General features: G+C 44.3%; 1 protein-coding gene across 1 annotated transcript in view; it reads right to left on the reverse strand.

The window, feature by feature from the left end:
* Positions 1-591: 591 nt before the first annotated feature.
* The window catches only part of TMEM255A (transmembrane protein 255A), a 28,467-nt gene continuing 16,747 nt past the window's right edge, over positions 592-12,311 (reverse strand). The window contains exons 6-9 of the mRNA XM_074147381.1: positions 11,272-11,360; positions 8,401-8,563; positions 6,931-7,074; positions 592-3,287 (exon numbers count right to left, since the gene is read on the reverse strand). Coding sequence (XP_074003482.1) covers positions 3,129-3,287; positions 6,931-7,074; positions 8,401-8,563; positions 11,272-11,360 — 555 coding nt within the window. The 3' untranslated portion in view covers positions 592-3,128. The remainder of the gene's footprint in view (positions 3,288-6,930; positions 7,075-8,400; positions 8,564-11,271; positions 11,361-12,311) is intronic.

Consider the following 12,311-nt stretch of genomic DNA (forward strand, 5'->3'; position numbering starts at 1 on the left):
ATTTGGAAATGTTAGATTTTTGGTGAACTGTGGCTAACATGGAGAAAATTAGTTCATTTATATAAACTTATTACCAGTAAGGAATTTAATTTAATAAGCAACATATCAAATGATGTTTGAGATGCCTTTATCTCCTTGACTTAGGGCTTCCACCTACTTCTGCTAACATCAAAGAGTAGCTGACATCATCAGGACAGAATTAGGCCCAAAATAATACAGTAAACATGAAAGTAAGCAAAGGAGACACTGACACTGCACTGGCTGGATTATTTGCCTCTGTGTTAGGGAAAAAATCAGCTGTAATGACTTTGCAGTGACTGAAGTCAGGGCACCCTGTTATGTGGGTAAAACTGCAGAATTATGAAGCGTGGTGGCATCTGGAGCTTTTAAAAACAGAACTTAATAAAGGAGTGTCTGGCTAATCCTGGTAGAAGCACCAATTTCCAATATAGCAAATACAGGTTTGTTGGGGTTTTTCTTTTTTTCTTTTAAATGCATGATGCTATTATGGTGGAATTCCTCAACTAACATTAAAGATGCTTGTAAAATAGGAAAGTTGTTAAAATATAAAATGCGATTTATAAATGTTTACAAAAGTCACACAATTTTATTTAACTTTGGTAAAGTAATAAAAGGGTACATATGAGTCACAATCTTAACATTCTCATAAGAAATGATGAATACAGTGCAGAATGTTGCATTTACATTAAACGCTTAGTTTTACTCAAGCAGAAGGAAACAGGTAATGCAACAGAAAATTGCACGAGTAATTTTTTAAATGTGAAAATCGACTTGTCCTTTTGTGGTGAATTTAAAGCAGCAATGTAATTTTTGCTTAAATACTCCTTACAAAAAAAATGAGAATCTCTATAATTTCCTAAGTTTAGTATTTGTCAACTCAAACCCAATGACAAATAATTTCCTAATTGTTTCTCTGCCACTAAGTTATGTTCCCCTCACGAGTTTCTTAGTCCTGTCCTGTAGCATCCCGTAGTCCTTCTACCCCTGTTTAGTTGACAGGCACAAATGGTGGGGTATGTTTGGCAGAAGTGGGACAGGACTATTAGCTTTTATTTCAAAGATGCAGCAATAAAATGTTCTCTGATATTAAATGAATGTGCCCTTCTGATTCTAGTTTTGTGGGGAATTTTATCAGAAGTACTGTCTATTTTGAAATTGCCCATGATCTCTTCATCAAGATTTAATTCAGGAAAATGTAACATAAAGTGGATGAAGCCCTAGTATAAACATTTATTTCCAGTACGCAAATTTACAGGAGCTGCACTTCAACAATCTATAGTAAAGCAAAATGTCACCGGGATATGTTCTGTATACACTACTGCTTTAAATCCCAAGTTGTATTCCTTTCTCCAGCCATTTATTTTTCTTTGTTACTGGAGAAAAGTTATGCTTGCTTCTAGACAAACAGAATCATCCTTTAGCTTATTAATATACTGATTAGTATTTGACAGTGGAAATGATACAGTGAACACATAGCCTAGCCTAACGGCTTTGCAAATGCATAGGATTAAAAACAGCATTAAAAAGTGTGGGTGTACTTTGAAAAGTGAGATCAGAGACTTCAGTGTTTGTTTTCCATTTTGAAAGTATTTCTTTTCTTTTCTTTTTTTTTAGATTAAAAGTAGAGAGATGCCACAGTTTAAAATCCAACTGGATTTTTTTTTTTCCCAGCATGTGTTCCATTTTTAGATTCTGAAAGCCAGATTTAGCTTTTAGGTACCTTTTTTGTCTGCATCAGTTGAAAGTTAAGGTAGACACCTGAGGATTAGTGTCAACAAATTGATGCCAAGGAAATTAAATCTTTAGGAAATAAGGAGTAAAATGTCAATATCTTATTTTTATCCCTGAAGTAAGCAGTTGAGAACGCTCAGGTTGAGCAGCTCAGATCTGAACGCTGTCATCTGAAATCACTTCCTGGAGTAGAACCACACTTTACAGGACAGTGTCACACAACAAAGCTGACCTTCTTTTGTTATGCAGGATGCATGCAAAATCTGTTGGAATCTAGATCAATCAGCACAGTCATCAGCTGAAGATTAAATGAAAGTCACAACAATAATTGCAAATTCCTATCAGTTTCATCCTATATTACAGGGTGGTGAATTTTAGCCATGTGAGACTTACATCGTGGAGAACTGGTAGTGGATATTCCTTATGTGCAGCCCATAATACAGCTACTAAAACAGTGCTTATTCAGGGTGTTGATTCAGTCCATTAAAAAAGTTATAAGTACAAGCTTAAAAAAAATTCCCAACCAAACAGAAGGAAAAAAAAAAAAATGTTTTCACTGCACTGTTTCAGTGACTTGTGGACAGTTCCTGATGTTCTTTATAGGAATACAAGGAAGATTTAGGCAGTGCAACCACCCAAACTGTTTGACTTCAGCGTTACTTACACAGAATTCAGAGAGAGACAACTGCATTTCACCTTCTCTCTTAAGAAGCATCCTGAAATAAAAACAGCTTGCCTATTAAAGCTTTTCCCCTCAAAAAAAGCAATATTCCAATTGTTTTGCTAGACATACGTGGAAACATCCTATGATGTTACTGTTTTTAATTAGTGTTAAGTTTGAGACACTGTCATGGTTCCCCCAAGATTTTTCCAGTGTAACCAACAAGCAATGTGAGCTAGGTTCTGCAGCCCCAAAAAAATCCCAGCAGCTGGAGCCCCAAAACCAAACCAAACAAGCATCAAGTCAAGCACCCTTGCCTTAAACAGGCTGGTACTCTCCGGCAACTATCGATCTTGGCTACCCTTACTTCAGCTTGGCACAAGATGGAGTAAGGCAGACCAGAATCTATCATCTGTGTTGTACCGCTTTATTAAAAACCAAGGACTACATAAACCTCACGGTAAAACAAGGAGGCTGGAATTTAGGTCACCTGCTACCCACTGACACTGCAAAACATCAGCAGTTTGTCCCCTTCCTCATATCCATTGTTAAACCTCTGAAATAAGTCTCACAAGAAAGAACATTCCAATCTAATATTTGTTTTTGCAATTATCTTCTGTATCTATCCTCCAGCTCCCTCCCACAGTAAAATATAAATACAAAATATTCACAATTATTTTAATGGCAAGTATTCTCTTCTTCTTTCCCACTTTCTTTATGGTGTGTAAGGTGGTGGCTTTTCAAAAGGTGGAAAATATGGTGGTGAGTAACGAGGCGGTGCATTGGAGGACCACATATAGCTGGGAGATGGTGACACTGACTGGGGGTCATCAGAGAGGCCAGAAGGAGTGGAGGCTGGAAACACGCTGGAATGCTGCAGGGAGATAGCAAGAAGGCTGTAATGTAGCCGCTTGTTAATGCAAAGCCCTGGCAAAGTGATACTTCATTACCAAGCAGCGCAAGATTAACATTTCAAGGCTCACTTCTGCAAAACATACCTACATTCAAATAAGCATTCAAATAACTTGTTGCGTTCAAGGTAACCACAGCCTCTAAGTAACAGTTTTGCAAAAGGAAACTCCTGAGACCACAAACTGAAGACGGCATTTGAAAAAAAAAAACAAACAAAAAAATTCTCTTTCTTCACTTCACCTGCTGCATTTCCCAGAGGCTGGACACCTGTAAACTGATGAGTCTTTCTCTCAGATCTTGGGTTTCACACATCAGCCATTAGCAACAATGAACAGGCTGCAGATAATTCCTTTTTACACTACTTCTTTTCTTCATCACAAATAAAAAAACACCCAGAAATTAGTGATAACAAAATAATTTATTCCTTCAGTTAAGTAAAAAGCTTAAAAAGGTGGAGAAACAAAATTTGTGCATGCCCAAAGATTAATTTCTGCTCTCCAAAATACCTTTGTTATCAAAAATACCTTAGGCCTAAAGCCTCAAATGATGCGGCGCTGGCCTGCAAACCCCAAACGTGCCCGGCTGGAGGCCCCGGCAGAGGGAGAAGCACGAGGAGGATTTGCACCATGCTGTTAGGGGCATGGGAGCGTGCCAGGGACAGCGAGGCCAGGCTGCAGGCAGTGGTCACCATGGACAAGGAGGGAGGTGACCATGGGGTTCTGCCTCGGCAGGTGGAGGGATGACACTCTCTACAGTAATAGCGGGCTGTTTTCAAACAGCATCTTTCTTGTGTCACTCCCCTAATACCATCCTGTGATGGCTTACTAAGCAGATGTATAGACCACCAAAGCCCAGCCTGCTCATCAAGGACCTCACAGAAAGCCACAGGAACCATTCCCATTTCAAACACTGCAACAGCTCTTCCGTTGCATCTCAGTTGACCTAAAGCCCCATGGGTGGGAGCCCCCAGACTGCAAAGACCTTTGGAAGGGCACTGCCATGGTGACATGGCACCGACACTCGTTAGCAAATGCAGTCTTGGGTTATCACCGTCACCAAGCGCCTATGCCTGGCTGCCTCAGCCACAAGTCCTGGAAGAGAGCTGCCATGCCTGTAAGCTGCAGCCTGGATTTGTTAACGAAGCTGACAGCTGGGAAGATGGGTCTGCCATTTTAGAGCTGTGTGTGAAAGCCAGGCTCTTGCAGGGGCTGAGGCTTCCTTAGAAATTCTGGAGTGTTGGGGTTTTTTTCGCCATGAAAGATGTGTTGGATGAGTAGGAAGCAGTGACTTGGCCAACTCTGGCATCAGAGGAAGCCCAGGCTTTGAAAGGGATTTGAGCAGCAAGGCTGGGCTGGCTGTATGTGCTGTAGGACGGCAGGGGAGAAGGTGTCAGGGTGGTACGAACACTGCTTGGGTCAGAGCAGGGCTCAAGGCAAGAGAGGGTCTCCACAGCCAGAGGCCTTAGCTAATGTTTTCATGTAGGCCCTCCAGTTCCCTGGAAGATAAACAAGGCTCAGACCTGGAATTGTATTTGAAAGAAGGACTTGGCTATTTTAAATTTGGATTACCTCAACTGATGCCCAGCCTTTGACCTGGCTCCTAAGCCATGCCCTGTGCTCACAGCAGTGACACCCAGAGCCTGCCGCCCGCCCCGTGGGGCTGTCAGTGCCAGCAGAGCCCCAGCAGTACTTCTAGCTGAAACCCGGGGCAAACCCACCCGTGCTGAGATCCCTGCTGGTGCTGTGGCTGCAGTACAGACAAACCCCCAGTTAAACAGCGCGTCGTACCAGACAAGCGGCTGAGAAGAGGATTTTACAGCAGAGCTTGGTTTGGTATGCACTGAGGTTGTGTCCCGGTTTGAAGTAAAACCGAACCAATTTTCTGTTCTGTAATTTTACATCCCAGCTAGGCCTCCTCTAACTCTCTGAAATTAACGGCATATTGTGGAGAAAACTGCTCGTTCTCAGAGTGATAAGCCCAATGTTTGTGCTCCCTGCCAAGGGATGATATGCAGGGAGACCCTTGCTTATCCTTATTGCTATAACAACCAAGGTCAGCCAATTTCGTTATTTGCCCCCTTAGAGGGTCGGAAACGGAAAAAACGTAGAGGGGTCACATCAGTGGGGAGGAGTGGACAGGACAGGTGACCCAAACCTGACCAACTGGGGTATTCCATCCCATCTGCCCCATGCTCAGTATAAAGGCTGAGGGATCAAAGGGTCAACCCCCTTCCTGCGATGGCCGACGTCCAGAGAGGACTCTGTCTGTTCATCTGCCTTTGATCCCGATCCGTGTGTTCCTGACTCCAGAGCTGGAATCCAGTTCCCATTCGCCACTGAGTCCAGTCTGGGACTTCCCCAGTGCCTGCCGGTGACGTGACTGTCATCCTGGGAGCTTGATACGGTTTTGTATATATTGTATCTATTTCATTATTTTCTTCTTTATTTTTATTTTAATATTAATTTTTCATTAAAGTAGTTTAGTTCATTCTAAACTTCTGAATCTCCTTATCTCTTTCTCCTCCTCTCTCCTCTTTTAGGGGGGGAAGGGGGGGAAGGGCCATCTGCCGGTCCAGTTTTGGTAAATTCAGCCGAAACCACGACAGGTTGGCATTTTTGTGACTGTAAAAAGTTATACAACACTAGCGACTGTCCCGGGTTGCGTTAACCTCATAAATGAGTCACGAATCTGTATAAATAAGTCCTAGAAATTCCGATTAAGTATTCAAACATTTCTAGGAAGCCCTGACAACAATGTTGTCTAGTGGCACTAGCAATAAAACCAGAAAGGTTTAGATTCATATTGCCTCTAATGCATAGCTCTGATGAGGGCAATGGTGGCCATCACAGAGCACACCTCTTAGTTGATGTCTAAAACCTTAAGCTCTTGTTTATAAAAAGAAGTTTCCAGCCCTGATGGTTGCAAAGAAAACGTATGAAAACGTGTTAAGTTAACATCGGCACTGTGGTAACATCCACCTGACAGAAGAGCTGAGGAGGAAGTGTCCTCATATGCTTGGACAAGTGAAAGCTGATGCTGACAGCAAGGTTCACATGAATTCAGCATTTCCAACAGCACAGCTCCATAATTCAGAAGAGGAAGGGATGCATTACAGCAGAGGTGATGTTTGCAGGGACCGTTTTTAGACCAGCTGAAGTGCGTGGAAAAAAAACACAACAGAGCAGCTTTTCAGTCAGTATGTGACTTCAGGAGCTGAAACAGCTTGTTTCCAAAAGCTCATCTGTTTCCCTCAGACATAGCAGTTGGCCTAATAAAAACCAGCACCTGGACACCTGGCTTTGCCTCTCCCCTCAGAGCATTGCAGGAGCCAGAGGCAATGCCTATTTGTAATGTGGCCTCTACCAGTGAAGGACGAGGGAGGCAGGCAGCAGGTTCTGTTGTCTGCTCTTCAAGGACAACTTTCAGGAAAACACTGCCTGAACAAGAGGGAGCACTGCCAAGGACCGATGCCTAGTAGGAAAGATTTGGTACTCTCAGCAGGAACAGGAAAATTAAACTGTGTGAACGACGGGAAGACAGGTCCTGCAGACCGGCTGGGTTTAACCTTGCTGTGAAACAAGAAAACATCCTGTAACGCTCCCTACCTGAAAGTCGTATGCAGAATAGGGAGGCAGGTGAGGAGTGCTGTGGTAGTAGGTGTTGTAAGATGTCACTTGTGGTCTTGAGTAGTAGGAGACCGAAGGGTGTGCGTTTTCAACCGTACAGTTCAGAGTAGGGAGGGAAGGAGTCTGTGAAAACAAAAAGAGACTCTCAGTCTGCTAACCAAGTCACAGGAAGCTGACAGCTGAATGAAAGCAGAAATGATCTAAAGGGGCACTGTGTGTCTTCAGAGCTCGACTCTGCCGAATCAGCAGCTGGCAGTCTGGTCCCCTCTCAGGCAGCAGGTGAGTGCCGAGGTCATTTCTTTCCTCTGCCACCCCTTGTTTCCTCTTGGATTCCACAGCACGAGCTGGCAACAGCCCAGCGTGCACCAGTACTCTAACAACACAACGTTCAGATCACATCCTCACAAGTAGGAAGCAGAACCCGTTAATTTTGATTACTCTGTTATTCAGTGCATTTTGAGATCAGCATATTTCAACTCCTCAGGTACTGCTGTTCACAGACATTTCTATACATTTTTTTTTTTTTTGCAGAGGTTTTACAGGCTCTCTGGTGTGCATCACATCTCAGAAGGCCACAATGCACAGCTGGGAATGTGTCTCCTGTTTTGTTTGGGAAGATCCCGGTGAGCATAGGAAAGTTCAGAGTTCTGAAATAAGGCACCCTTAGTGCCGGGCCCAAGATTTGTTTGTAAGAAAAATATATTGCCAGGACAACAAATGCTTTTTTTCCTGGGTGTCTCCTTTTGTGTTATTCTCAAGGAGTCACAAGAGACTCAAAAAAACCCCAAATTTATCTGTTGAGCATTCATTTCTCCCCATTGATTTGTCCTCTGCATAACAAAACTGTATGGAAGGTAACAGGCAGCCTAGTTAAGTGAGGGTATTTCAAAGCTCACGTTGTCAGGACAGCATTTTTTTCATTATCTGAAGCTTGAAATCTTTCACCTGGTTTTGGTCCTCAGTTCACTGCCTCAGATTCTGCACCACGAAGAAACCAGATGGAGAATTTCAGCCTGACAGGGGAGCTTAAAACAGTCTGTAAAGCTCAGAACCCTACTACTGCTACAAAAATCAACAATTCATGAGCAACCACCACACATTTCCTTGTAGAAGGTCAATGTTATGAAAAGAAAGATACATTTTTAAGAAGGAGCTTATTTGTATTCATCCTGGTATTGCCAACACCTCTGAGAAGGTTCCTTTTGAAAATACAGTCTCCTAATTCTGTTCATCTTTTCTAGTTGTGTGCAGCTGGTGACACCAGATCAGAAAGGTGAATCATTTCCACTTTCTCCTCACAGTTACCTCATGCCCTTCTTTCCAGCCTGATGGCAGTGATGCATAGATCATTTGCACTGAAATGCCAGTAGCTGCTTTCATGATTATTTTTAAAAGGCAATTTGCCTGATTTGTTTCATTTAATGCACAGAGAAATTGGTTCCATCTTACCATGTCTTTGAAGCCTCCAAGTATCGCTGCTGTAATGATCCCCAGAAAGAGCCCCACTATGTTCAGAATCGTTGCCGACCAAAGTAAGTGGTAAAGGTGGATGATGTCCTGGCAGCTGCTGACATCAATGTATTCATAGTAGCCTCCAGAAATCTCCACTCTGCTAGATTAGAAAAAACCCAACAATGATAAAAAAAAGCACCGCACTTCATAAAACCTAAGCACTTCTGTTGGACAGTAAAATGCATTCTGCAATTTAATGACAAGCCTGGACCTAACTACTGAGGAAGTGGGGATAAAGCCTGCTAGATCCCATGCTTGTGGCATCTGACATCTCCCTGCATGGCAACGGCAGAAGATGGCTTGATCTGTTGCGAAATAAACAAGTCCTACAAGGCCTGGAAATACTCAAATGACCTTGAGTCTGGATCTGCCTCTTGTTTCTATCATCTGAAATCCCCACAGAGGTGCTGGAGGCTTCCCAAGGACAAACTGGTCTTGGAATTACCCAGGGAAATCACCCCGTGCCCTGAGGAGTGGCAGCTGCCCCCCAGGGCAGGGCTGGCTGCTCCTCACAGGCACACAAGAAGCTGGGTAGGACAGGCACGGGAGGGCACAGCTGGCCTCCTGACACTGCAGGAGTTGGCCACAAAGCTCGTCCAACTCAGTCGCTCTGCTCCAGCTGCCTGCCTTTTGCAGCTCTGCAACAGCATGGGCTGGCAGGGCCCCTGGGCAGAGAGCGGTCTTTCTGCTCACATTTTTAAGCTTTTCCACATGCAGAAAAGAGATGGAGAAAACTCAGTTGAACCCACTTAGGTCATTATTTTGGAAAGGGAAGAGCAGCTCCTGCAACACGTGGCCTGGAGTCTTGTATGCATGATTCTTCAGTATTGACTTCTCTCTGACTGCAGCTTGGGGGAACAGGTTGGCCTTTGGCGTAGCTTACCAGATGTAGTGGGCTACAGAAAGTTTCCCTTAAGAAAAACATATTTATCAGGGACAAACAATACTAAGGTCTTATGAATGACTTGTCTCCCAGCTCACATATGGGGTTAGGCTCAAACTGCACAAGAGCTTTGAGGAAATGGGGAAGAACAAGCTCATATTTTAAGGCCAAGCAGCTGGAGATCCAGGCTCAGCTCCCCAGCAGACTCTGCAAGGCCTGCAGGAACCTGCCCCCTTTCACAAGAGCCACCCTCCTTCCCTTATTACTCAATTTTGGTTTCTTCTTTTCCTTTTTTCCATATCTTGTTGTAGCGGGCCACTGCAGAAGACACTGCAACAAGGAGACAGGGATTTCAAGCAGAATCGAGGCAGAGCGTAACCACAGGTTGTAAAAGCCTGTATGTTAGACTGCATGACCTCTGTATAACCTTAGCACATACTGTGGCTGCCTTTAACAATACAACCTGTATGTACTGTTTGCAAGAGCTTGTTCCTATGGAGATGTTTGAGAGTGTAGAGCTCTCAGCAAGCTTTGATGTACCACCAAGAACATTCAGCATCATACAGATAAGTACAGCATGTACTTATCCATGGCAAGGGGCTTTGATGCTGCCACAGCCGGGGTTCCCAGCACCATGAGAGATGCCAGATTGCTGTCACTTTTTCTATCATTTCCATCCTTTACATAATAGGTGAGCTAACCAGCCTTGAGTGCCTGTGCCATTCTTACTGAGATCCCAAAAGAACCAGCACCTCCTCAGTCCACAACACTTGTGTGGTACTAAGCAAGACAGAGATGGTAACTTATATCAGAGATAGGAAAATGGGTCAGAGGCAGGACCCTGAACCAGCCTGACTGGGGAAAAAGAAAAAATAATAAAGTTACAAGTTTTTCTATTCCAATCACTTCTCTGTGTATCACTCTCTTCAGCTAGTAGAAAGAGATCGTGTTCTGTAAATTGTCAAAGGGAAACGTGAGCTTCATCCCTCTGCAGTGGCTTCCACAGAAACAAAGTCCTACAGAGACCAGGGATTACTCTTCCCAGCATGCAGAACCACCCTCTCCCAACAGCAGCTTTTGATCTTCCTCCACCACAGCCAATGATTTAAGTGGGGACCAGCCCAACTAAGTACTGTGAGAAATGCTAAGCCTGAAACAGCCCTAGGCAAGAGCCAGCCCTAAAAAGATCAATTTATTAATTGCTTGCTGACACACATTAGACACTCCAAATAGTGTGAGCAGCTCATGCTGTAAATTAAGTTGGCTTAGGCACAGTAGCCAGATCTAATGCTGGTGTGTTCACTATGCAGTGGTTCTCGATTGGTGACCACCCCTCTGACTCATCTTTGCACAGTGCTGGTACATCTTCCAACCTCTTGTGGCCATGAAAGACATTCATTGGGCAGAGAGGATGCTGATTTATGAACAGGCAAGTGGCACCAGCCTGCGAACTCTCCTCCCTGTTAGCAGGGTGGAGAATGAAACCGTGACAAGGTGAAGAAGAACAGTGTCCCAGTTTTCACATCTTCAATCTTCTAAAACAGAATAAAACCCAGGGAACAAGCAGTGCCAACAGAGAAGGAAGGTGTCAGGACAAGGGACCCTCAATAGGGAAAACTGGGGAAGGCACCAAGCATGAAAGTAATGGAAACTCCTGCTCTCTTCATTTTTCCAGCCAGGCTGGCCTGGAGCATGCCTACCCATAGCTGGGACTGCTTTAGTGTATTTCACACACCCCTTTACTTGATGATATTTTGCCTGGGAGTCCTTTGGCTAGCAGCCACAGCTTAAGATCCATTCTCACAACAGCTGTCATTAACAGATACTTTGCTCCTGCCCTGGCCTGGCCCTTCAGACACCTGTAAACCAGCATGACCACTCCTCATCCTTCCCACGGCCGGGAATGGTATTTTTAGCTTACTCACTTTCCACAGTTGTACAGGTCACAGCAGAAGCAGGTGTTGGTCTTTATTTTTGGTGTGCAGGGTGCACGGCGCTGTGGGTGACAGATTGCCTGTGTGAATCCAGAAAAAATGGATAAGGAACATAAAGACACAATCACCAAACACGGTTTCTGCTGCTATTTGGCCTACTCTACATGTAGATTTTGCACTGATCTCCAGATTAGCCCCAGGCTGATTTTTCTTTCCTTATCTTGCAGCACAGCTCCTACAAAGTATGCAGTTATACTGGAATAAAGACGCACTAGACTAGAACAGGCCAGCATTTCCTTTCACCACAGGGAAGTCATAGATAAGCACATGCCTGCCCAGGAAGGGTGTTGTGCAGCTCTAACAAGCAGCCGTGACCTTGCTGAATTAACACTCCTCACCACACAGCAACTCAGAGCAAAGAGCTGTCAATCGGATGATACAAACTGAGAGCAAGACTCTCATATTGATGAATAACTGACTATAGTGGTTTGTTGTCCGCCCGTGGGCGGTAACACCCAAATTCACCTGGATGGTCTTTGGGCTCTTTTGGGAAAAGAGAATGGATGCCACCAATGCCACTGTGTAGCAGTTACTTTGCATCTCAAACAGGCGTTTTAATTTGGAATATAGTGGTTAGTCAAAACTACTTGGAAACTTGTGAGGAAATCTCAGAGACTCTCAGTGTACAGCAAAGACAGCCAAAGATGTCTACACACGGTATCAGTATGTGGCAGGAACATCTGTCCTGAACGGGCTTCTCTTTGGAGAAGACAACACCCTGCTCCTGTAATGAATGCACAGCTGAAGATCTAGAGAAACTGGTGCATATTCCTATCCTCCATCTCCTCCTCTCCACCTGCTCCTTCTCTAATGTGACAATATGGAGGAATTCACTCCCTGAGTCCTCCTGGCACCTTTCTCCCACCCCAGGCCCAGCCTCCCACCCCCTCCTCGCTTTGCAGACCTCCAAGACACCGGAGCAGCAGCCTGGCAGCAGGTTCTTCCACCTGCACCATGAAGCCAGCTCCTTC

This window comes from Numenius arquata, chromosome 5, assembly GCF_964106895.1.
Source record: "Numenius arquata chromosome 5, bNumArq3.hap1.1, whole genome shotgun sequence".
NCBI classification, from domain to species: domain Eukaryota; kingdom Metazoa; phylum Chordata; class Aves; order Charadriiformes; family Scolopacidae; genus Numenius; species Numenius arquata.